Here is a 25,412-nt window from a genome sequence, read left to right as displayed (position 1 = left end):
TAAAGAAAATGAGAGTGACTCAATTTAAGTCACAGAAGTTGCACTAGTATAATGAGAAGAGAATCCCAATCCATAATGTGAACTGTTTATTTCTCCCTTTTAGTATTCTTTCTACTTAAGATATGTATATAAATGACAGCTTCTTTAGCCTGATTCTCATCTTGAGTGCATAAGGGTTGTCTTATCAGTTTGTATCATGATTTATATCCATGAAAATGTGGTTGGAGTCAAGTTTTCCTTCAAGTTATTAATGTCATTCTAAACATTTTCCTAAGACAGATATTCATAAATCATACTACACATTAGATGGAACATTGGTAGCATTGTTTTTAGACAAAAATGGAACTGAATAGTGACTGACAATGGACAGCAGATAACGATTAAACATAGGTTTGGAGATAAAAAAGGTGCTACCCAATTCCACAATTGTCATCACTTGTCCCTGTTTCATGACAAAACAGTTCAGGGCAATCCCAGAAGTGTTGAACTCAGCAATGTTCAGCCATGGATGCCCTTGCAGAGGAATTCTAGCACTGCTCATAAATTCATAAATGCTATGAATATTTAACTAAAAACAAATAATCCAAGCTTTTATAGCTTTTATACCTAGATAAACAGCTGTCCTAATAAAAATGAAGCAGTCAACAGCATGAACATATATGAGGAATAAACAACTGCTTTTAATTGAAAACTACCACTGTTTGCATTTCGTATTGGGCCTGGGGCTTTGCAAAGAAACCAAAGCAAATCTCCTTAGTATTTTCAAAATCCCTGCTAAGTTAAGGTTTGGTCCTATGGAAGATCAGTATTTCACTCTTCAGACTCTCTACAGAGGGATCTTTTCCTGGTCTCTTATGATCTTGAAGCAGTTCCTGTCTGACCCTCAATAAAAGAACCAAATGGGTCATATGATAGGAGACTGGGAACTAGAATAAGCTTGTTTGGATCATAGGGTTAGCTTCAGATCAGTCATAGAGCTTTTGAAAGCGAGTGTGAGACCAGGTGTCTCATAATTAACTGCCTTCATGGTCACAAGCAGTCCCAGATAGACTCTTTGGGATTACAAGGAGCTGGAAATGATTGAAAAATGAACTCCAGGTGATCGATCCACTGGGAGCAGGAACCTGCCTGGTGAGGATCCTTCTCTGTAGAACTACTACGAACTAGAAGTCTGAATGGGGTACTAGAAACATTTTCTGGGAAGGACTTTGCACTAAGAAGGCAGACTGGATAGATATTGGAGTCAATGAGTATAGAAAAGAGGGCTAAAAGTGTTTATAGTTTTTGTTTTATTCTACTAAATCAAACTCCTAAAAAGTAAGAGTAATTGAAAACATTTCTGAGGAATGGAGTTTTCACAATGGGATGATGGGAGGCGATGATGGGCCAAAGCACTAGATAAATCCCAAGTCGAGGCAGATAATTTCTCTTACCAGAAACCCAGCAAATTTAGATATCTGCTCAGTGGTTTCCTGGTTAGTCTCATGGCAGAAGCAAATTCTGAAGATACAGACAAAAGTGGACAAGAATCTTGTGGATGATTGGGGTGCAGTGGGGGGGAAGGAGAGCATGAAAACCCATGAGTTTGGAAGAGAAAAGGAAGACTAAACACAAGAGACACTAACATTGTGTATCAAGCTAGGAGGAAATCTTTGTGGTTTGCCTATTGTCATACATAAGCAAAAGAAAGGTTTGAGTGTGGAAATATTAGACTACAGCCCCTCACACTCCTCCCTTTGAATCCAAAGCCCTGTTTCCACATCATCCTTGACCCAAAATGCTAGCAGTGTTGACTTCAGGAATGCTATTTGGTGGCCACTGAAGCAGTAGTACTCTCACCTGTCTCTTTATGAATTCTCACAGCATAACTAACCCTGTTTTTCTTCAGAATCAGCTCTAGGGCTGCCATAAATGCACTGTTACCAAATATTCCTAAGCAAAATACTTCATAAGGAGAGACTTAGAAGTAGCAGAATAAAACAGCAGGGTTCATAACATGTGTAAAGGTATTCTGGCTTATAACAAAAGAATCCCACCCTTGAAAATTAAGGCGTATGAAGATAGAGCATTACAAAGCCAGAAGGCAAAAGTGTTTGATTATAGTGAGTGAAAGCTTAAAGCCTAACTTTATCTTTGAAACTAGCTCTCCTGGAAGTTTAGTATAGGTGAATAGACTTGAGCTTTTTCAGTCCAAAGGTATTTATGATGGCAAATGTACTTCCAACAGTGAAATACCAGCCCTTTGTACAAATTGCATAAATCACAAAAGGCTGCTCTGATCCATTTCCAATTTTGCAAAACAATTCTGCTCTGGCAGGAGATCAGTTATTCTCAAAATATTCAGTCAGAAAGGGACTCTTTGTGGAAGCTGTGAGGGAGTGGGAAGGGAGGGTTAGGTCAAAATCAAACATTCCTAAAACTCTTAACTATTGAGTCACTGTAATAACTTTTCAGCACCCTGAAATCCTAGAATTCTTGAACTCTTTAAGATCAGCTTCTGAGTATGAGGGTTATGTCAGGATTTTGTGATATAACCCATGGGATATTACTGCAGTGGGCTACAGAGTTGTCTGACACTTCACATGTTCAAAATGCGTTATTGTCATCAAAATTGGTATATCTCTGACTTTTTGAAAATCTGTGACCTTAAAATAATTTACTGGCCACAAAAATTACTTAGCCTTTTCAGTAATATCTTTGTGGTTAAAAAAAGATAAAAAGATAAAAAAGAAGGTAAAAAGAAATGAGAAGGAAAATCACACCGTCATATGGCCCAGAATGCAAACTAAATGTCTGTGATACCATCTCACTGGCAAAGAGTGCTCGAAGTACTCTATGACACTGAAATGGATCAGACTGACAAGCTTCCTAATGCCTGTTCAGCAGCCTTAGCAAGTGAGATGTAGGTTTTATTATAAATTCTGGCAGAACAATTTGGAAGTTAATAGAAATGAATAGAAACAAGGTTAGAAGACTGGGAGGCTTGGAAGATCTTGCCTATTTCTTGGTATGTACCAAACTGATTCTCCAAGAGCACAGAGGCTTTATCTTTCATATGCGCTGTAAGACATTTCAAAAAAAGCTAGCCCTCTGTCTCCCAGCGTACTTGTAGATCCTGTCAAACATAATAACAGATTAAAGCTTATCGGTAATCGCAGAAATGTCATGTATTTCAAAGATAAATGATGTTACTAACGTGGAAAATAATGCAATTGTAATGAAACTAACTTCACTTGGAAAATTTTAAATACAATTAAACTATTCTGATAAAATGAATGTCCTACTAAAATAAGGAGGTCGAGTGATTGCTAAGTTACAAGCTCAAGCGAATTCAACTCCTTTGGCCTCAGTGAGTTTTCAGCAAGGGCATGTGGGAATCTTTGCTCCATTATTAGTAGTAGTGTCAAGGACTACTTGACATTAACAAACTCATACGTCACACAACCATACAAAGGCAACATCTGCAGCTTATTAGACTCGTACAGTAGGAGTGTGTTTCAGTATTAAATAAGGGATTAAGCTTCAGGAGTATAATAGATCATCAAAACTGAAGTTCATGTCTGCTCTGAGGAAAATTTTATCTTTGGTTCACCAAATCTTTTTTCTGCTATAAGTGGAAACAAATGTATGTAGACTGATTAGTAAAAACAGTAAGAAAAATGCTGAATTCAATATTTGGAAATTTTTGTCTCAGAGATTAAAAAAATCATGTTATATTTTTAAAGGTGAATGAAATATCAGTAAAGTTGTTAAAATCATCTCCAAAAAGTGGTCTTAAAAGTAGCTTACGTCTCTAAGTCAGCTATTCAGCTTCTATTTAATTTAATGAGCATTATCTTTTCATCTTAAAGTTTTTACTTCCAAAAAGAGAGATTAGCTATAACTATGACATTAAAATGGTCAGAATTCAAAGATTTGAACTTGCCATTTCTTTTATGATGACAATATTGCTTTCAGCATAGGACAACTGAAAGAAGTAATTGAAACATGTTAGCTAAGTCTCATTCTGGAGATGGATTAAGATTCCGTGATGCACCACTGCAAGTGAGGAAAGAAGGAGAATTGAATGAAAATCTTAAAAAAATATTGCTTGGGAAAAAGGAACTGCTTAAACATCTGAAATGACGTCCACAGAGGAAAATGCCTCCTCTTCAGCGATATTGAATCTAGGTCCCAAACATAAAACGCTACACTGCTGTGTCGTGTCCTGTTGCTGACAATGCTCCCCCAAGTATGTTAAGGAAAGTATGCCAAGCCGACAACTCTTTTTCTTCTCCCCCCTGCCCCCGTAATCTAGTCAGATATTGGCAGAGATGAAGGAATGATGTCCTCATGTCCTAATGCCTTTTGATGAATTTCTCAGGAAGATTGTTTCTCCACATGGGCAATATGGCTATATGTAACCATCCTTTTTGAAAAAATGAAAGCACAGTGTGCAAGTTATCTGGCAGGAAACTCTACCATCAGGCAATAGGGGAGGTAGGGGGGAGTGAGAAGTTGTACAAGATTGCAGGCTGTAGACTTTGATGTCAGTCTCAATGCAAAATTCACATTTTAAAAATTACCAGATTTAAAACACATGCAGTTGAAATGAGGCAATTAAAATATTAATTTATACATTGCAGTACAATTTTATTAATTTAATGTGGAGGGCAGATGGCATCTCCCCCTGCTCTCCTGCCACTTGCGTATGGGGGCTGTAACTACATCCAACAAGAGGGTTACAGAGATCCCACCATATGCTATTGTATATTCCTTCTTTAGTTAGCCCTGCAATTCCATTTGCTCTTCTGAATTAGCTTGTTCTGCTTTACTCCATACCCTGCTTGCAAAGCAAATGGAAATTATCAGAGGGAGGAAGCAAGGTCTGCATAAACACAAGGGAGCACCAGTGGAAGCCCTTATTTCCTTCAGTTTTGGGAAATGTGTGTTTACCCTCTATCTTCTGTGGTCACACACTGCAAGTTGTGGCAAACTGAACTACAAATACAACTTTGAAGTTGTATTCTTCTGAACTGGACTATGGCTCCCAGAAGCTGCAATGAAAAAACTCAAACCAAATCAAACTACAACATCAAGCTGCTGCTAATTTAGCCTCTAGAAGAAAAACATGTGATCAGTCAGCCCTGCAACACCTAAAGCATGCAGCTCATACGTCACAGTTACAGAGGCAACGGGAGGAGCAGGAAGCCCTGGAGACCTGGACAAAGGCATGCATGGATGGAGGCAGGGATGAGAGGTGCCAGACAGCTATTATTTTCTTTTTGCTTGACAAAGTAATGCAAAGACTGTCTGGATGAAGAAGGGCCCACCACTGTGTTCTTGGGAGTATGCTTCTCTGTTCCCCTTGATCTTTCCTCTGTCCAGCCAAATTTTCCATCTGGTGACATACACAGGCAGGATGGTATTTTTTCCTGAAAACAACTAAATTATATTATTTCATACTAATCTTAAAAAGTAACAGTATCCTATACAGGTCTGTGAAATGCAATGTTGAACAGTACTGCTTTCTTGATATGAAAAGATCAAACCATTTTTAGTAACCTGTTGTTTTGTTTCTTTCCCAGTTCTCTACAGGCATTCGATTTTCTGTTCAACATTTTGAAAATGCAGATTTCAGCATCAATTTTGAGCTGCACATAAAAAGGTTAGATGTTTTATCAAGAGTATGGTTATTTAAATTCTGAAGTCCTGTTGATACCTGAAGTTTAATATACAAGAAGGTCACTAACTCTTCAGTGTCGGTGTTCATTGCATGGGCCTTCCTATGGTAGCTTTCTTCAGGAGGATTTGTGGAGTTGGAGGCTTGTTAGCTTTTAGCAAAATCAGTCTTAGAGTTATTCTGAGGATTTTATTTTGTTAAAATTGAGGGTAACTGGTTTTGGTCAGTGGTCCAAGGATCTTCTACAGATTTGCCAAATTTGCACTTTGTTCTCCATTTCAGGGTTAATGAGCAGTGATCACTTTGTAACAAAGTTCTGTATTTAAAAACATATCATGCTGTGAAAAAAAAAGATATGCCACTTCTCCACGACAATTTAGAAAATAGGAGAGCAGTTAAAATCTGCTAAACAGATTTACTGGCATGAAGAGAGAAAACTGTTTCAGTTTGATGCAGGTGAACTTTTGTCATTTTTCCATTAGTTTCCTCCACATTTGTGGGGCTGAAATATTACTGCTGGAGAATCTTCTGTTTTATGCTGAGCAGTACTTCCTCCACAGGGACAAAAAAGCACAGGACGGGCTGGGTTAGGATAACAGCAAGAACAAACCTGGGACTTTTTCAGTGGGTGGCAGGGCTTCTGCTCCATGTGTCCTCATCAAATACATACTGGAGTTCCTGATGGGGCCCTCCCTGCCCCACACACAGAGACTTAATTACTAATGTCTGGCCTTTAATGAGGGCCTTGATCATGTTCAGTATAGTAAATAACTGAGACATTTAAAATGTGTAAGTCATGTTTCCAGAATGTAACCCTTGAAGGAAAGGACATGCAGAAACTTGGGAAGGGCACAGCAATGCCACAGATGACAATGAGGTGCCTGGTCAGGCCTCAGCCCTCTCCCAGGGGTCTGGCTGGTGAGCTGGAGACCATGCAAACCTGGGCACGGCTCCTCCAGAGAGAGGTACAAGATACAACATCTAGCTTGTAGGTCCCCTGTGCATACCACTGTTCATTGTCAGGTCATTAATGCAAGCAATACAGTTTTAAAAGGGTATCAGAGGCTCTCGTCACTACCTTTTTCATACCGTGACATTGGGGAGGTTCAGAGCTTTTTGGGTAGCTAGATCTTTCTAGACAAGATCTAGAGTTGCCTAGAAACTAAAAGTTGAGGGTAGGTCACTTTCGTAGAAAAAGTGACAAGGCTTTACTGAGGAATCAGATAGGAACATTTCATGTTTCCTCCATGAGTGTGACTCACTAAAATGTAAAGGGAGGAATACTGTTGGACTCCCAAAAAGGACAGTTTCCACAAACTGGTATCAAAATGCTGAAGAGCACCCATCTACTTTAAAAAAAAAAAGGAAAACTTTTTGCATAGAGAATGTACCCTACAGTTAAAACTCACTGCTTTGTACATTCCTTTTCAAGCAGCAGTACAGTTTGTGCATTTCTGTGTCCTTAGTGAACAGGTAAAACAATCTTAAAAGAAAAAGGAAACAGAAATCCGTAAGGCAGGAAGAGGAAATTACCTAAATGGAAGGAAAGGAAAGCAGAGAACATGTCTGAATTTGTGTCCTGGTCTGAGTTATTCAAAAGAGAGACCTTTAATTTACTCCAAAACGTCAAGTGGAAAATAAGTATTTTGGTTTGCAAGACTGAAGTTCATTACTTATAGGAAATAAGAAAGAGGTTGAGTAGTGTCTTGAAATCTGATTCCTTTTCTGATGTGGATTTTGCTAGGCAATTATATACCCCTTAGAGAGGGAGATGTCCTGGCACTTCTATTTGAACTATTTTCTTCTCTACAAAATACAATAAAGCACAAACAAGATTTGGATACCAAATATATACGATAAAAATCTGTATTTTAACTCTATGTAAAGTAGTACCATTATACAAATTCGAGAGCAGCTTATTAGTGGTATAGTCATTTTTATACTTCAAGCAATTTTTGTACTTTTGTACTCAAAGCAATGGCTACAGAGGATTACATCAAAAGTTCAAATGCTGTTTGAGGGGAATCTGCATTAATTTACAAACAAATTAGAGCTGCTCCTAATTTTAGCAATCTGTAACCAGAAAGCCTGGATCAAAGCAGTATTGCCCTTTACTCATCAGGAGTCAGTTGCTGGGAATGCTGGCCTCCTCTGAATGTTTCCATTTGACTGATGCTACCCAGATGTGATAGCAGTAAACTGTGACAGCAATAGAAAGTTAGTCTCCATGAAGCAAGGAAGTACTTCCACACGTGCTTGAAAAAAACCTCCAAACTTAGTAACATTAATCCCATAATTAAATAAATTCTAAGTCTGTAATTATTTATTTTCACTGTCTTCCTGAATTTGAACCTACAAACCTTTTTTTACTTGAATGGGCTATAGTCATAGGAATGGCCTTTTGAAGTAAGAGAAACTACCTTTACTACTAAGGGTTTGCAATAAGAAAAGACAATAAAATGAGTGAGAGCACTAGGCTTTAAACATAGGGATCTGTTTTCACTCCTAAGTGGGATTAAGAGTGTAAACACTCTCTGGATAGGGGAGGGGAGAAAAAAAGAAAGGTAACAAAACAGTTTATTTTGGTTCTTTTTCTTCAAAGACTCTGTCATGCAGAATTCACAAGTTTGGAGGGTCATAAAAGCAAATTTTATTATATCAGAGCTTATCTTGTTCATTAACACTGCCTTCCTCCAAAGCATGAAACACCCTTATATTCTGTTAAGATACTTCTATCCATACAGATAGCCAAGTTGAACAAGGGAAGTTACATGATATTCTGAGCTAAATAAATTTGTATCATCGTATTCATGCATAGGATTCTTTAAAGGAAGCTTGAGTTGATTATATTATTAAACATGTGATGAGCTCAAATAATATCAAACTTAAATACCAGTGTCCTACAGGACTGAAGAGTGGCAATAGCAAGCCCATGCTGTAATATGTCCAATGGCATCGCTTCCTAATTGTAGGCCTTGTGGTATTCAGTGCTGTATTTATAACAATCTTCTGCTAAATAACCTTTTTTAACCCTTGTACGTATCTTTTCCAGTTCTAACAAGATTAATCCCACCAGCAATTTAGTTAACCTTCATATCAACATCAGTGCTGTGGCTCAAGTACAGATCAGAGGGTAAGTATTCGACCGTTTCAATTCATACCGGTAACTATTTTTTGTATTGAATCTTTCCACATATATGGAATATGTGGAAAGATTCCATACAATATCCGATATCCCATGTATTGAATCTTTTGACATACTATAATCCCAAACGCCTTAACCACCAAGAACACCTAAGAATTCCCAGGGAGTCTCACCCCTGCAAGCCTTGCAGGATGGAGCTACTAAGGACTTACCAGGTCATGTAAGGCAGGACTGCCCACATGGAGTCCAGTAAACTTACTGAGTGTCTGTGCAAATGCAGCACACTGTAGAATCCCACATTGTAGTAACACCAGTCAGAGCCAACATTTTATTTGGGCATTCAAATTGTGTATGGAAGTTACTAGTACAAAATGCCTGGTCATACACGTAGGTCTGCTTGTGCAACCACTTAGGCACTTAATTCTGAATACCAAAGCAGAATCTGCTGTTTTTATGACTGGAATGATGAAATACATTATGGCAAGACATATACTAATAGAGAGCAGAGTGAGGCCTTTGGAGAAAGGGTGAATAAGGAATGAGCTATGACAAGAGGCCAACCAGCTACTACTGTAGGATTCTCACATTTCCGTCTGAAACAGGTGCCTGTCCACTGACACAAGGGATATCAAAACTAAACAAGCACAGGATATGGTCAAAGATGATTATTTCTATCTCTATTTTCACATACAGCTTGGTTTTGGAAACTATAAAATGCAATTAGGTGATAAGAATCTGAGACTAGCCTGTAAGACCTTGGAATTAGATTCCTATCCTGGCATCCTAGAGGAAGTGGGCAGGATGTTATTTTAAAGCAAATAATTGCCCAAAATGCTTTTTGTCTGGGATCTCAGATTTCCTACATCTCCTCTTCTCAAACTACAGCTCTGGACCTTAACCATTCTAACCTCTGCAAGGGCAGAACAGAAGGTACATGGCCCAGCTTCACTCCCACAGTCAGGCCATGAGGCCTGGCTGTTCCAAGAGGGGTAGATGTCTCTTATATGATGCACCTCAAGGGACTGCCTTACGTGTAAACAAATGAAAATGCATTTATTTATGCTTTTATGGATTTATAAATATCCATTTATAAGACCACTTCTAAGACAATACTTTGACTACCTAGTGCCAGCAGAGAGTCCAATCATTTTGCAGATCACAGAGATCATGTTTTCTGCTCTAATATTCAATCTAAATCAGGGAGATTTTTAAAGTATTTTTCATCACATTTTGTAAGTGTTTTCCAGGTTAAGAAGACTAACCCTAAGGCTAGAGTTAGGTGGAAAAAAGAGGACTGGCACTCAAAGACTGTGTGGATATATATTAATGCTTATATTTCTGAAAAGGAGTGATTGAAAGACAACATGTTTAACAAGAACAGGAATGAGAGCATTATTTCATTTTCTGTAGTTAGGGGTGATCTAGGGAAATGAGCTGGATAGGAAGTGAAAAATACAAAATGAGGGGGAAAATAACACAGAAAGAGAAGTAGAGACTGAGGAAATAAGAATCAAAGGGGTTAGTTGGTGGGCTGCAGATCTGTGAGAAAATGTTGGGATCCAGCCACTGCTAGAAGTTGCCATGGGTGGACACCCAGGTTAAGGACTGGCTAGAGTTTCAGTGTATCAATGGATTGGTTATGGATACATACACTAGACTTCTCAGTAAGGGCTGCTTCCAGTGCTGTGGATTCTATTTTTTCAGTGAGGTTGCTCATCACTGTCATAGAAAAATCTTACAAACTTTTTGTATTCTTTGCAAACTTTTGGGAAACTTTTTGCCTCCATCATGTTCTTTCTGTGCCATAGTGTGTTCTTTTTAATGAAAAGTTCTGTAATGGGTAAATACATAGAGACCAAAAAATGAACAAAACATCCTCGGTTCTTAAAAAGAGCATGCCCACAAGTGGAGAAAGTGGCTTGAATTGCTGCCTGCAGTGCTAAGAAACAGGTCATTAAATACAGAGGAATTACTTAATTGAATGACTTCCAGTTCCTTTCCTCTTAAGTCTTTTAGTTTTCTTATTAGCTATAGCATGCATGTACAAAGGAAAATTCCCAAATGCTTTGTTGACAGATTTTGCTAATTACTCAGAGATGCTAAAGCATACAGCTCCAAGGGAACTATTTGCTCACAATTTCCTAGAGAGACTGTGTCCACATTTGGGGTGGAAAATACCTTGCATTGATTTCCCTACTGCTCTGCACAGAGTTGCATGAGGTAGGACTGGAATCGTTGCAGATTTTGCTGAGGAAAAGTAAATAGTTATCAAATTGTGCGTATGCATACATGGATATGTAGTTGCACAGTAGACCCATGCAAATACTGCCTCTATGAGAAAGTAAGTAATGTTCTTCAATATCCTATTCAAAAGAAATTTAAGATAACTCCTTAGATAGTTCATTCAATGAGCAGTTGCTCTGATAACTGAGATTTGATTATTCTGCTTACCGTTTTTTTCTATAAAAATGTGAGTTTTATAGTTGTTATTTCCCACTGCTGAAAGAGCACTAGAGGAATGAGGGATTCAGGAAGGAAGTAATTTGGACTGGGAGGATTTGCAGCTGGCAGAATTCTTATCGTATATCCCACATAAGCATTTTCTGTAGAACATACTTCCTTTATTGTATTTTTCAGTGCTCTTGTTTGAATGATCATTGTCACCTAAAAGTCTAGGAAAAATCCTCGTCTAATACATCATTCAAATGTTAAAAATATTCTCAGTTAAATGCAAAATAAAATAGTCAAAAGAAAGGATTTCTGTTTAATTTGACCTGATTTTGCTACTTTCATGTCAATACCAGAAGTCCCCAAAATAACTGTAAAATCTGTTAAAATAAATGTTCTTATATACTTTGTAATCATTTTAATTCAATGTCTACATTTACGCTTTGCACTTTGTAATTCTGTGGATCAGAAGAAACTCTCCACAGGGATTGTAATAGAAAACACTGGTTTTTGAAACCTCATGCCTGCTTCTTTTTGTCTGTGTACACTTTCTGGTTTGCAATTTTTTGCGGCACCTTAAGGATCTCTGGGTCTTGGCTTTTATAACAACACAGGAAAGTTCCTATTCTCCAACAACAACTAATTATTAAAATTCTTATTGGAAACAAGGCCATTTGTGAAATACAAGAAGTTAGGCTAAGTACCTCATCTGAAATGACTTTTTAATGAATATGTTTCATTTCCTTTATTATTTGGTTTGGCTTGTAAATTTGTCCTCTGGCATACTTGTTAGTACAAACTGCTGGCCTTCTGAAGTCTGGGGAAGTATTTAGAGTTAGCAGGATACTCCAGGATACCCTGAATTTCATGAAGAGTTGTACTTTAGCTGGATGGTATTAAGTTTTTCTTCTCTGGGATCCCTTGCTGCTTTGAGAAGCTGTATTCTGTAGAAAAGTTTCTATCGGACATTTCATTAATAGGATATGACGTAAGAGCTGGAAGCAAGAACTGTTTGTTTGTTCCTAAAATATTTTAAAATGTCAGCATTGCAACAAAAACATCCAGTCTTCTGTTCTCCTCTTCAAGGGGCAATCTGCAGTGGTGCCTCCTCTGTTTAGACTCAAGGGGAAGTGAATTAACATCGGTGGATAGAAGTCCATCATTCTAGTCAAATGTTATATTCTGAAAAAAACTCATTAGCAATTATTTTTTAACAGTTTTCTGTCAGCAAAATTCCAGCTTTGGCAGACCAAGCATTGACATTTTATGGCCTTTCTTTAAGCTAAAGATTCTGGAAGCCAGCAAACTAAGTGAGAGTTGGCCCTTGTAAAGAAAGAGTAACACTTACCATTTTAGCACCAAGAGCTACTTTCAGTACTAGCAGATGACAGGTGTCTGTGCCAGAACTCACCTGCCACGCTAAAATAAATTCTTGGGATCTGATTTTCCAACTCTCAACAACTGAATAAAGTTAAAGTTGGCATCTGAATGGGATCCTTCCAAGGAACTTTGAGTTTTTATGGGAAATAAATGCTAGTGATTCAAATAGAAATGTTAGCAGAAGACTACCTGGTCCTTTCTTGAGGTCAGACAGAGAAGGAAAGGAAAAATAAAACAGCAGATGGAAAGAAAGATGTCAAATATGAAGTCACTGTTTTCTTCATTTATGTTTGATTTACATGTTGCAAGTTGCAACAGTGTTTCAGGGAATGCCTTAGCTGCCGCTTCATTTGCAAAGCAAATGGGAAGCCTGGAGCACTATTTCAGGCTCTAGTCCTGAATTCAGTTTCTTGATACATCAATTTCCATTGTGACTTTATGGAAGTCACAGTACCTCAGTTTCCCAGCTGTAAAATGAGATAGACTACTTTGCAAGGTTTTTTTAAAGGAATAATAACAGAGGTTATAAGTAATTTACAGTCAGAGCAGTTAAATAAATATCTAAAAATGTATTGCAGGGAAGGAAGATGCATAGCATTAGACATCTACAGGCTTTAAATGGAAATGAGAAAATACATTTCTTTATGTATCATTACTCTAGTTTTGTGGATAATATATTCAGATACCTCATCACTGAGAAACATGTAAATGCCCGACAGACTGCATTCCTCTCTCCAAATAGAGTCACTCCCTTGTCTGGAAAGGACCATCCATCAGAAGAAGTATGAAACTAAATACACACCCTCAGTAGTCTGTAAAGACTGGGTAGTACTTTATGGAAGCATTGTATTGTTCACCTCACCTAATTCTAATGAATGTGCCCAAATAAAATGCCCTTAAGGGCTCAGGTTTCTATAGTGGTCTTAATTTTTTTCTAAAAGTAATGCAGCCGATCACTGGTAACAGTTACTGTTTTAACCTGGTTTGTATATTACAGAGTGTCTCATCCCCCAACAATTATTTTGCCACTTCACAACTGGGAACCCAAAGATGAACCTACAAAAGAAGAAGAACTTGGTCCTTTAGTAGAACACATCTATGAGGTAAAAATTATATATGTTGCCACAGGACCTCATGTTGCTCCCATTGAAATCCTGACAAATTTGGTTTATTATCTTTATCTGCAACTAGATAAATCCACAAATGTAAATATTCTGACTTTAGCATGACCCAAATTTAAACTGGGAATTCACAACCCCAGTATCTGTTCATGTTAGTGGAAGAGATATTACTTTATGCTAGGAGTCTGTCTTCAACATTTAAGGGATCTATAAACATTTTGGGTGTTTGACAAGAATTAAAAACAGTGCTTAAAAGCTCATTACAATCAATACCAAATATTTTTAGTGATTTGTGTGGTTTCTCATTAAAAGCTGTGAGTGTTATGCACAGGAAAAAAATATGTTTCCTTTGACATTTAGCTAACTGAAAAAAAGCTGTAGACATACATGTAACTTGTTACCTCATTGCTCAGAAAATGTTCTGTTGAAAATAACTCTTAATGTTTGAAGTATACATATTTCTACTTTGTATTATTGTTGGGTTTTTTCTATGGAAATTCATCAATTAAAATATAAGAGTTCAGGTTAGAAAAAAGTGCATTGAGTGAACTACATGGAATACAGGCCATCTTTGGAATCTGATGGATGACCTTTAGTCTAGGCGGTAAAACAGAGTGCTTCACATATGGTTATAATTCACAAACTAGCACTCAAGAAAATACAAGCAACTGAGCTTAATCAGCAGTGTAAGATTACAATTTGCATGACATACTAAACTATAATGAATCAGACTGTGAAATACAAAATATTATTTGTGAATTCCTCATCTTAACACATTTCTCCAAACTGAAAAACAAATCTTCCTGTCTCAAGCATTTGGACTGTTTGTGGAACTATATATGTGACTTCAAAGGTATTAAAATAGTTACAGTGATTAAAGAAACTGCTTTCATGGCTTATTGATATCAGCAAAGCATAAAAAATGCCAAACACCCACACAAAAACCCTTTACTGAAGATGTAAGATTGAAAGTGGGTTTTATTTGGTTCTAAATAAAGCTCATCAGTCACAAAAATTCTATACATTTAAAAAAAGGAGGTTCTCACATCTCTAGAAACTTTGAGTAAAGCTCCATGGTGTTCTGCTTCTTTAGCTCTCATGCCCAGTGTTAACACATATCCAAACTTCCTGTTGTCATCAGATATTTTCAAATTGTAAACTGATATAAGAAAACTATTTTCATAGCCCAGATTTTTAAATTTCTATTATTTCTATCTTTACCCTTTTTTCCAGAAAAGAATAATGTCCTGGGATGTTACTTTAGGAAAACTAGTTCCTTTTTTTCTTTTGGGGAAATTTGAACTGAGAAGTGTTGAAAATAGAGTTCTTAAGCCCAAAAATTAGTTTAAGCTCTGCTATGCCTTCTATTCCTGAAATGTGATTCTTTTGTGTCCTGAAGCTTTGGCTACTATTTTCATGTTCTGTTAAGGTTCATTGTATATGTTTGTATGGTGTATATGTTTGTATAGTGTATTTTGCTAGTGTGTTTTGGTTTGGGTTTTTTATACTTTTTTAGGTAATTTGAGCTCTTTCATATGTAGGAAAAAATGGGAAAGGTGATGGATTTCTTGAATGCACTCAGACAAAAAAGGTTCTTCTCCCAGATTTGCCACTGGCTTTGTGACTAACATGGAGAGGCCCTTTGGCCCTACCTGCCACAGATTCTCCATTAATAAAATGATATTAATAATCTATACATCTTTCTGAAGTACTTCAAGGCTGTGGACATTAAGAATTTGAAAATGTCTGAGTGGTGATTGCTGTGGTTTTTGTTGTTATTTACTGCCTTGGAAAGCACTGATGATATTTGTTTGACAGCTGCACAATATAGGACCAAGTGCCATCAACGATACAGTTCTCCATGTCGCTTGGCCTGTGTCCAGTCGAGAAGAATTTCTTCTGTATATTCTTCATATTCAGACACATGGACCATTGCACTGTCAAACGAGCTCTCCTATTAATACAATGCAAATAAAAGTAAGTCAGCCCCTCTTATTTCCATCCCTGTCTGCATTTTGCTTGATTTTTTCTGCCTACACTTCACAATGCGACGGAGCTTTTGCGGAATTTTTCACAATGACCCTGAGATCATCTTCCTGGGTAAGAAGCAATATATAGATAGTCTATAATGTTTCTAGCGTGTGTGACAGTTGTGTTGCATGGTACGTGTTTGGTTTCTGTACTCTTCTTATCAGAAGAAACTTGTATTTTGATTCAGTATCACAGCATTAGATACAAGATAATTTTTTAAATGGAAATTTGCAGGGTTTTCCTTGAGGGTCATTTTTAACATGGCTTTGAATAGATGACACACAATTTTTCAGTTCTCATGGGATCCTGAAAATTCTTGTGTCCTAAGGAGTACATTAACTCAGAAAGTCATCTGTACAGCAGTGCTTAGCAGATGAACTCCCAAAGGTGACGTAAACCTTTGTTATGTCAAGGGATGCACATAAAAGTTACAACTTTGTCAGCAGCATGACAGGTTTTTGGTTTTTCTACTTGGAAATGATTCTAAATTTTTTTTAATCGTACCAGCAGAAAAGAAAAAATTCCCCTACGAATTTTTTTGTAAGTGTTACTCCTAGGTATTGTTTGCCATCCAAATTGCTTCCCCTTCCATGGACATGGTTCTTCTTTTGTAGCAGAGCTGGAGATCTCAGAGTTTGGAGGAAACACTAACAAGGGGAAGCCTAGTAGTGGCCTCCTCAGTAAAGTGTTGATATGCCGGTGTCTAACAGCCTGTTTTAAGATCTATGTTTGTGATGGCAGATCCCCCCAAAAGAGCTTGGTTTGGCTCAAAGTCAGAAGATTTAGCAAAACACAGCTCTACATATTATCCCATCAAAAACAAGGTATCCAATTTATTAAGCATAACTGATTCCAGACACTTCTGGAGTAAACAACACTTCTCGACTTTAACCAGTAGCCTGTTAAACATCTTGTGGGGAGAGCTGCGTTCCAAACGCTAGAAGTGCTATACGTCTTTTGCATACCAGGAGGGGGTTGAGTTCAGTACGGTGGATGAAAGTGGAGACATCTTTCTAGTGAAGGGGATTGCTCACGACCACAGGAGCTACAAGACAAGTCTTTAGCTTAAAGAGACACAACTACAATATATACTTACAAGAATACAGAAAAACTGATGTATACCAAATACATTATGGCTAGATTTTTGTTTCACCCAGGAAGCCAGCAAGGGGTTAGGATTCCACCCTTTTATTTAGTTTCTCTAGAAGAAGAAACAGGAAATGAGGGATAGGGAACTGAAGATAGAAAATGTTTCCATTTTGTACCCAAAACACAGCAAGTTTGGCAACAGAGAATTTTTTCTATTAATCTTTCCCACCCCATTTCCACCTATTTTTCAGAAGTGGCAAGGAGCAAGAAGCTGAGCTGCTGCATTTCTATTTCCAAGCCTAGCATCTCAAAGCCACTGGTCAGATCAGGTTGCAAGTGCATGAAAAGGAGTTCAGCATCCCTCCTCCCTAGCCACTGTGTTCTGTTTTAAGTTTCAATTAAGAAGCTGAGATGGGAGCGTTACTGTCAGGAGGGCAGAGCTCCTGAGTAGAATAGTGCCACAGTTCTTAATGACATTTTCAGGCAATATATTTTTTTATTATTTTTTTTTTTAGTTTTTTGAGTTTGCTCTTCCTTCTCCTCCTTGATAATGATTACATCTGCTACATAAACAAGACTAAATTCTTGTGTGGATTGTGTGAAAACTTCCTGTAATAATGAAATAATGGTCCATCTGTCTTAGCAGAATATGGCTTTAGATGCACAATCATTATTGCAAGGATTTAAACATCCTTTCCTTACAGTTTTTCAAAGCACTGAACAGCATGAATACACAAATGAGGTTTCAGATATGTAATGCTTATCTATTGCTTCAAATGGGAAGAGGATAGAGAGATAGCTTCCTTCAGGTTTTGTATAAACAGCAGGATGCCTGGCTCAAATTTCCAAATAAGGCTAAGGACATTATATGCCTGGATCCTCTTGGATTTCAGAACCTAGCTCTCTTAGGGTGCTTGGGCATTTCCCCTTTGAAATGACTTAGATGATTGTTCAGTTTCAGTTAAAGCAGTATATTCCTCTCCATTGCTCAATTTCTTATCTTGTAGAAAGGTTTCCATTGTGCTTTGTTGTTTCTTCCACAAAGATAAATCAAACCTGTGCACACATGGGAAGACTCTTATTTAGGGACTTTTCCTTTTCTGTAGTTTATCTTTCTCTGAAGGTGGTGAGGGATGTGAAAGGATAATAAAGTTATGAATCTTGCAGAAGGTGTAAAAAGGAGCAAAAGGACTGATCAAAGATATGGAACAGATTCCCCTGCAGAAGAAGTCAGTACACTAGGATGCTTCAATCTAGAAAGGAGGTGACTAATGCACAAATATGATCCACAAGATCAGAAGTGGCGGGAAGAGCGTGGGTGGGGATTGACTGCTCTCTGCCTATTCCTGCACAAGAATGCAGTGTGTTCACTGCACAGGAACTGGAGCATCAAATGAAGCCTGTAGAGCCAGATTCAAAACAAGCAAAAGGAAGTGGTGGTTCATGCGACAGGTATTAGATGTCTGGAACTTGTTGCCAAAGGAAGTAGTCAGGGTTAAAAGTTTACACAGTTTTTAAGAGGAAACTGGACAAATTCACAAAAGAGAAGACCAGTGAAGATTAATAAATGAACAAAAACTTCATGCAGATCAGGAAGTCCCTGAGCTGAAAACATTTGGAAGCTGAAAGTTATTAGGAGAGAGCATTGTGTATGCATGCCCTGTTCTTATTCTTCCTTCCACATCTGCTTAAAGGCAGTGTTGATGAGAAGAGGGCTCAGCTAGATGGACCTTTGGCCTGAGCCAGTAGCCTGATGAGTTGGGTTTTTTTTTCCTAGACTGCTGGCAAAAAGTAGTTTTATGGAGCCAGTGCTTATAAATACCAGAGGTAAAGGCAGTGGTTTCTAACTATGGTAGACGATACAGGGTGACACACATGGCACATTCTCAATAGCTGAGCACTGTAGTACCATGAGTGAGGCGTCTGTTGGGGAAGCAGCAAAATAGCAGCTAAAATCCACCACGTGGGTAAGGTACATCCACTAACATGACTGGCAGGAGCTAACCTCCTCCAGAGGCAGTGTCTCCTCATGCTGCAGAGCCATTATTACTGTGTGTAAGTCCTGGTCTGGAGACAAAATAATACCATCCAATGCATTGCTCTTGAATGGTCACTGACACGTCTTGTGTAACAGCTTTTACACAAAGTCCTCTTCCAGAACATTTCTGGTGTAATTACACATTGCAGGAGAGGGTATTGCCTGGCTAGAAAGAGAGGAAAGCCAAACCGGGTTTTGAAATGAGAAGTGAAGAACTGGAGAGATCTGGAAATCTGCTCAAGGTGACAAGGCTTGGGAGAAGAAAGCAGTATGGTTTTCCCTGGTGGGGAAACCGAGACAGTCCATTGTAGTTAAAGGGAGGGAGCGAGAATCCATTTAAAATAAGGTATGGTGTGCTAAATATGTGGCATGTAAAATAGCTACAGAGACAGAGTTGTACAATTCCATGCTCCTGGCTCAAGAAGGATAAAATAATATCTTTAGCCTGAATATCTAGGCCACTGGAGAAATTCTGCTTTTAAATTCTTGCAGGACACCTGTATGTTTTCTCTTAATCACAGAGGGCTGTTTTCGAACCTTTGCTGTGATAATTCACTACTGAAGATGCTAACACTCTAGGATCTATGAAAATAAATAAATAAATAAAAATCATTTAGTATTCAAATGAATCTACATATCTATCAGTTGTGGTCATATATTGAGGGCTTCTTCAAAGGCATGTCATTGTATTGTGGTTCTTTTAATTTGTCATCATTAAAGAAGCCTATATATGCTGGTGAAAGAATCCTGGAAAGAGAATTCCCACATGTTATCACATTGAGAGGGAGAGATTTACTAGCTATTTAACTGTTCCCTTATTGCAAAAAGACAATGTTAACCTAATTAAGCAACAGGAAAAAATAAATTCTTATTTTATTTAAGGAGTTTTCATCAGTTAATAAATTATAGTATCTTTCACTTTGCAGGATGCTTTTGACTAAATATCTCAGACAATGTCAAAATAGTTCCTTCTTTAGCCTCATAATTTTAATCAGATGAATGGTACAAAATTTCCAAATCTAGTACTACACAGCATTAGTGTGTGGAAGGTTTTGTGTGTTTATAGCTATTCTCTTCCTTTTAGTGCTACAACATTTCTTACAATTACAAACATTTTCTTTAGGAATTTGTTTAAGGTATTTTGTGTTCAGAGGTTAAAGGAACTGATAAGAAGGATCTGATTTAGCTTTTTATAATCTGAGGCCCTTAAAGAATAGTCTTGTCTGTGTTTAGGTGAGTTCCTGTTGAGATCTTATTACAAACTTCCACATATATTTTATTGCAATTTTACATGATTGGATTGTCATAAATTAGAATTTATCTTTCCCTCTGTAGCAATTGGGTTCTCAGGCATTCTCTGAGGCTTCTTGAAAGAATCCATAAATGCTCTGTGTAGAAATTAAAGACAACAATAAAAATAAGTTTTAATCAGAGAATAAAAATCTGTGAAGATAAAGCTGAAGAGAATGCATTTTAATATGAGATTAAAAATGAACGAACTGTTGCATTATACAAAGTTGAGTTGTTACCAAAAGAAATCTGTAACAAATAATGATCAAAAGTTGTGTTGCTACAATTCAGATTTCCTTTTTTTTTCTTTTACTTTCTAAAGCTGGTAAAGTAATTATATTTCAATAGGCAGATTCTGATCTGAACTAATGACCAGATTTCGGTGTCAGTGACAGCACAGCAAGATATTGCCTAGTTAGAGGAATTACAGAAGATAACATTTTTTCCACTTTTTACTGGTGTAAATTTAACAGCACAGCCATTAGAATATACTGTCTTCAACTGTTAAATTGAAAAAACAGTGTTAATCCAAAATTCAAGACCTCTGAGAAGGGAACAAATCTGTTAGAATCATTGTATGAGTATGTCATTACCGTTCGCATTTTTTCTCTTCGCAGTTTGCTATTCCACAAGACACTCCTGAACTTGCTGCTTTTTTATATAATTCCACAATTTCTCATTACATCAGGAAAAGGGATGTCACAGTGGCAGAACCTCACAGGAAAAATTCTGCAAAAATATTGGTGAGCTATCTAAAAACTATAAACTGGGACTATGCATACAACAGATCGAGGTGGCTGTTGGTTTGACTGCAATTTATTTACAGACTTTTAAATACTCTTGTAAGTGATTTTTAACCTTTCAGTTTAAAACATTATTACCTATCACCATACCACAGGTTAGCGATTTGGTTTGACAGATTTTTACATTAAAGATCATGCATGCCAAATTCCTGGCTGTCTCACTCCTGGCTGTTTGCAGACAAACCTCTGTGGTCATGCAATGGCACACTTAATCACAGGGAATTTCAGCACAGATTTAGAGAATGGACCCCTCTTCCACAAATTAAATTTCAGATTCTGACTTTTGAAATGTAGGTCTCTTCTTGTTAGCATTCTCTCCTAGCATTCTGGCTCTTTCGTAAAGAGTAGCTCACGCTTAAAATTACATTTTCATGTAAAGTAACAGTTCTGGCATACAAATACTTCGCAGTGTATTTGTTCCCCCCAGTAAGTACTTACATACACACGGAAAGGTAAGACTCTTTCCCTCTACAGTACCACAAGCAAAGCAAATTGGACAGGTCACACTGCATTTTTAAAATTCCAGACAATGCTGGAGCAAGAGCAAAGATCTCTCTCCCAGGAAAATAGTTCTGATTCATCAGTCTGGTACCAGAGTATTTGGACTTGGCTGTATTTTCAGAAGGTCAGGGTGTTTTCCATTCCTGCATTCAGTGTCCCATCCTTAGCATGCTTCAGCGTTGTAGGTATCGGCTCTCCTTGCCTAGAGGCTGGGTTCAGACTCAGTGACCTTGAGGTCAGTCGTGGGATTCATGCAGTCAGTGCTTTCCATTAATTTTTATGAACCTTGGGCAGAGTTTCTTTCATGCTGTCCAGTCTCTTATTAAGCTGTTTAGTGCAAGCTCATGTTCATATTCCTTGACATCACTAGAATTTGGTAGGAAGAAAAGAACCTCACAGACCTACTTATTCTGGAGTAATAGAATAATTATGCTGCTTCTGAAAGTTAATTTGGCAATTTTTGTAACAGGAAGAAGACAGAATCTGAAAGTAATGAATACCATAATGTTATTAAGAAGAAAATCACAGATGAACCCATTTTAAACAATAATCACTGTTGACTCCTATGTCATTCTTTCATCAACCTAATACCCTGGGAAGAATCTGATTCCACTGGGGCTGAAGGAAAAATACCTTGGCTTTCAAAGATGTACCAGTCGATACCACAGAACACTTAATCCATTCTTCAGTAATACCTTAATTATCAGTTATCTTTCTCAGTGATGAGTCTCATATGCTGCCAACATAGAAATTACTGCAGCAACTGAAAGTAGTTAACAAAGTTCTTAAGTATGTACTGTGTCTGCATCTTAAAATACGAAGCAGAGATTTTTCAGCTGCTTGATGTAGACAGTATTTAGCTGAGTACTTAGTAATATAAAATTGGCACTGTGATGAGCAGTCTTCTAGTACAATATGCTTTTGATAAGCACAAGTTAGGATAGGATTGGGTACAGTGTTTACCACTGGATATATAGCAGGAATTTTTCAGGATGGGCATAGAAAAGCAATATGTCATTTGTTTAGTTAGAAAGGTGTCCTAATTCTATGTGCCCTTAGCATCGCATACTACAGATCCAGAAAAATTACTTTTTTTTTCATTTGACACATTTGAAGTATACATGGAAAGTGAATGTTGCTCTGGAGAATGACTGATTAGCCAAAGGTAATTCTTTGTTAAAATTTGGTTTGTTTTTTTTTTTGTCAGAAATTTTAAGTTAATTTCATTTTCATCAAAGCATTTTCACAGAGAGGAAAAATGTTCTGAGAACCTCTTATTCTATTTATACTGTTTATTAAACTTCTGATTTCTCTTCCATTAGTTCTAATGTTACAGCGTTCTGAAAATCACTACAGGCTAAATGCATTACTAAGAAAAATAGAAATATGTGTTCAGGTCCTAAAAAGTCAGCCAAAAGTAGCCTTTTTTGCATGATTTATTGATTAATGATTTATTTTGTTAATAAGTGTTTTTGGCCACTATGATTAATGAAAACAGCTCTCCTTCTTCCTGCAAGATAAATAAATCTGGTTGGAGGATGTTTAAATATGAAAAGCCAAATAAACAGATACTTTGAAATATTCATTTTAAAAAAAGGTTTATAGTTGCAAGTTCCAAGGTTTACAGTTTCATTTTCAGGCAGATTTAGAAAACAGTGATTAAGCATACAGCTTCTACTTAACTTGTAATAAGATAGAGATTTGTGTCTATAAAGACAGAGGATTCCTTAAGGGTGTTTTCAGATCTGTTACATACATCATCATCTCATTTTCTGAAGTATGGGCTTTGGTAGTGCAGCCATTCTCACTCTCCCAAGGGAACGTACTTGTGAAAACTTAGCTTTGCTTTCAAGGTCACAAGAACTTCTGTCATGAGTTTCAATAAAGCATCTGTAAGGGAAGCATTCTCTGCTTTGTTATAAAAATATGAATCATTTAAAACCTCAGCCTTCCTCCTGAATCAAACCAAAACTTTTCAAGTAAAACCCATTTTTATATATAAACCTATATATTTTTTTACACATACTTTTAATGATTTTTCTATGAGATCTTTCTTCCTTTCTATGTCCCAAACAACCACATCATTTCTGTGGTTACCCCATGAGAGTCTTCTCATTCCCTTCAGTGGCTTCCAGTCAGCTTTTAATCTTTTTTGTGACATTTTTCTGGCAGACTTTACGGAGTATATAGTTTTGAGTTGCATTGCTTGGCTTTTGTCTTCAACCCTGTGTATGAGCCAGGATCACTGCTCATCAGGAACGTGTCAGGGACAACAAGTTTCAAGTAGAGTAACTAATGAATCTCAGAAAATGTTCTGGCTGCTATAATGTAAATATCAGTAAGAAAACCAGGGGAGTTATAAGAGGGGAAAGATTTAGGATCATAAATAAAGACTTCAGGCATAGAGAACAGAAAAAAACCATGTTGAAATCACAAAATGACTGATAGATAAAGACAAAGCACATGCTTCAAAGGACTGATAAGTACCTGGACATTTTAAGAGTTCTTCAGACTAGATATTGTTGAAAATTATTACTTTTGTTTTCATTACTACAGGTAGGTGGTTGTATTCATTGGTGGTGCAAAAAGAATCTCCCCCTTGGTTTATAGTTCTCACAATGACTCATGGAGTATCTCATGTATTAGATGAAATTACTGATTTCAGACTGCTTAACTCTTTAAGGGAAAGTTGATTTGTTTTGCTAATTTATAGCATTTTAAAGTGATTATATACATTTTTAAAGTGTAGGTATGACTCCCCTTTATTTTGTACACAGAACTGTACAAATGTGAAGTGTACCCTAATTTCCTGCACTGTGGGACAACTGGAAAGAGGGAAGAGTGCAGCGCTAAAAATCAGGTCCCGGCTATGGGCCCAAACATTCCTGGAGGTAATGCACACAAAACTCTCTTTCTATACACAAAGACTCCTGCATCTTTTATTTGACCAGATACTTAAGAATACAAATGACAAAATTAAATGGGCCAAATGCAAATCCTTTTTGTTATCACTTTCTTTGAAGATAACATCTCACTGGTTCCTGTTCAGGTCACATGCATGCTGCTTACTTTTCTTTTTCTCACTGTCACTCCCTCTCAAATTCATGACCTGAATCTTACCTGAAAATTCCAAGATTATTTTTAAACACCTTTCCTGGTTTTATTTCTGCTTTCCTGGGCTGGCCCAAATCTCTTAGGTCTCCATGATATGCTCTGCATTCATCACATCTTTCCCGATGAAAGGTTTTCCTTGGAGCCAAACAGTGGATGGTGTACACTGTGTCCAGCTTAAAAATTTATTGTTATTCATTCTCCATTAATCTAAGAAGAGTAATACATATCAAGCTCATATGACATACAACATTCATGTAGTAACAATGTGTGTCCTACCACTAAAAAGAAGGGACAGTGCAGACCATGGGAAAAATGAACTTCTCTTTGCAAATTCTTATATTTCTAACTTCATCTGCTCTCAGAATCGTATTTGCACTGCATAAGGCAGAGGGATTGCACTGTGAGCTGTGACCTTGCAGCTGGCCATGTGTCTGTAGTACTATGTGGTTGTCATATCTTTAACACTGGGCAGTACATTGAGAAATTTATAATTCAGTTTGGTGTTACTAGGAAATAACTGCAGATCCTATCTTGATCAAACTGATTGATTATCACCTTCTTTCTTCAAGGAATTTAGAATTCCCCAGTCTTTCTACCTGGAATGCAAGAACCTTCCTGTGTTCCCCATAGCTGTGGGAAGAGAATGATTTATCCCCACAATACCTCTTACTCTAACAAGAGAAGAATTGAGGATCTTCAGTTTACAACAGGAGCTTTAAATTAAGCTCCTCACACCTTTAAGTTAATTTCTCCCTTTCCTCAGATGTGAAAGTAGATAAAAGAAATCCTT

At 37.3% G+C, this 25,412-nt stretch overlaps 1 protein-coding gene across 1 annotated transcript in view; it reads left to right on the top strand.

Moving 5' to 3' along the window:
- ITGA8 (integrin subunit alpha 8) overlaps positions 1–25,412 on the top strand; it is a 115,456-nt gene that overhangs the window by 67,080 nt on the left and 22,964 nt on the right. Inside the window, exons 22-27 of the mRNA XM_072854362.1 lie at positions 5,568–5,647; positions 8,715–8,795; positions 13,633–13,738; positions 15,575–15,733; positions 20,822–20,947; positions 24,286–24,399. Of these exons, the coding sequence (XP_072710463.1) occupies positions 5,568–5,647; positions 8,715–8,795; positions 13,633–13,738; positions 15,575–15,733; positions 20,822–20,947; positions 24,286–24,399 (666 nt within the window). The remainder of the gene's footprint in view (positions 1–5,567; positions 5,648–8,714; positions 8,796–13,632; positions 13,739–15,574; positions 15,734–20,821; positions 20,948–24,285; positions 24,400–25,412) is intronic.

The sequence above is a fragment of the Ciconia boyciana genome, chromosome 2 (genome assembly GCF_034638445.1).
Source record: "Ciconia boyciana chromosome 2, ASM3463844v1, whole genome shotgun sequence".
NCBI lineage: Eukaryota > Metazoa > Chordata > Aves > Ciconiiformes > Ciconiidae > Ciconia > Ciconia boyciana.
The sequence above is the reverse complement of the archived record's forward strand: the minus strand, read 5'-3'. Positions and strand labels throughout refer to the sequence as shown.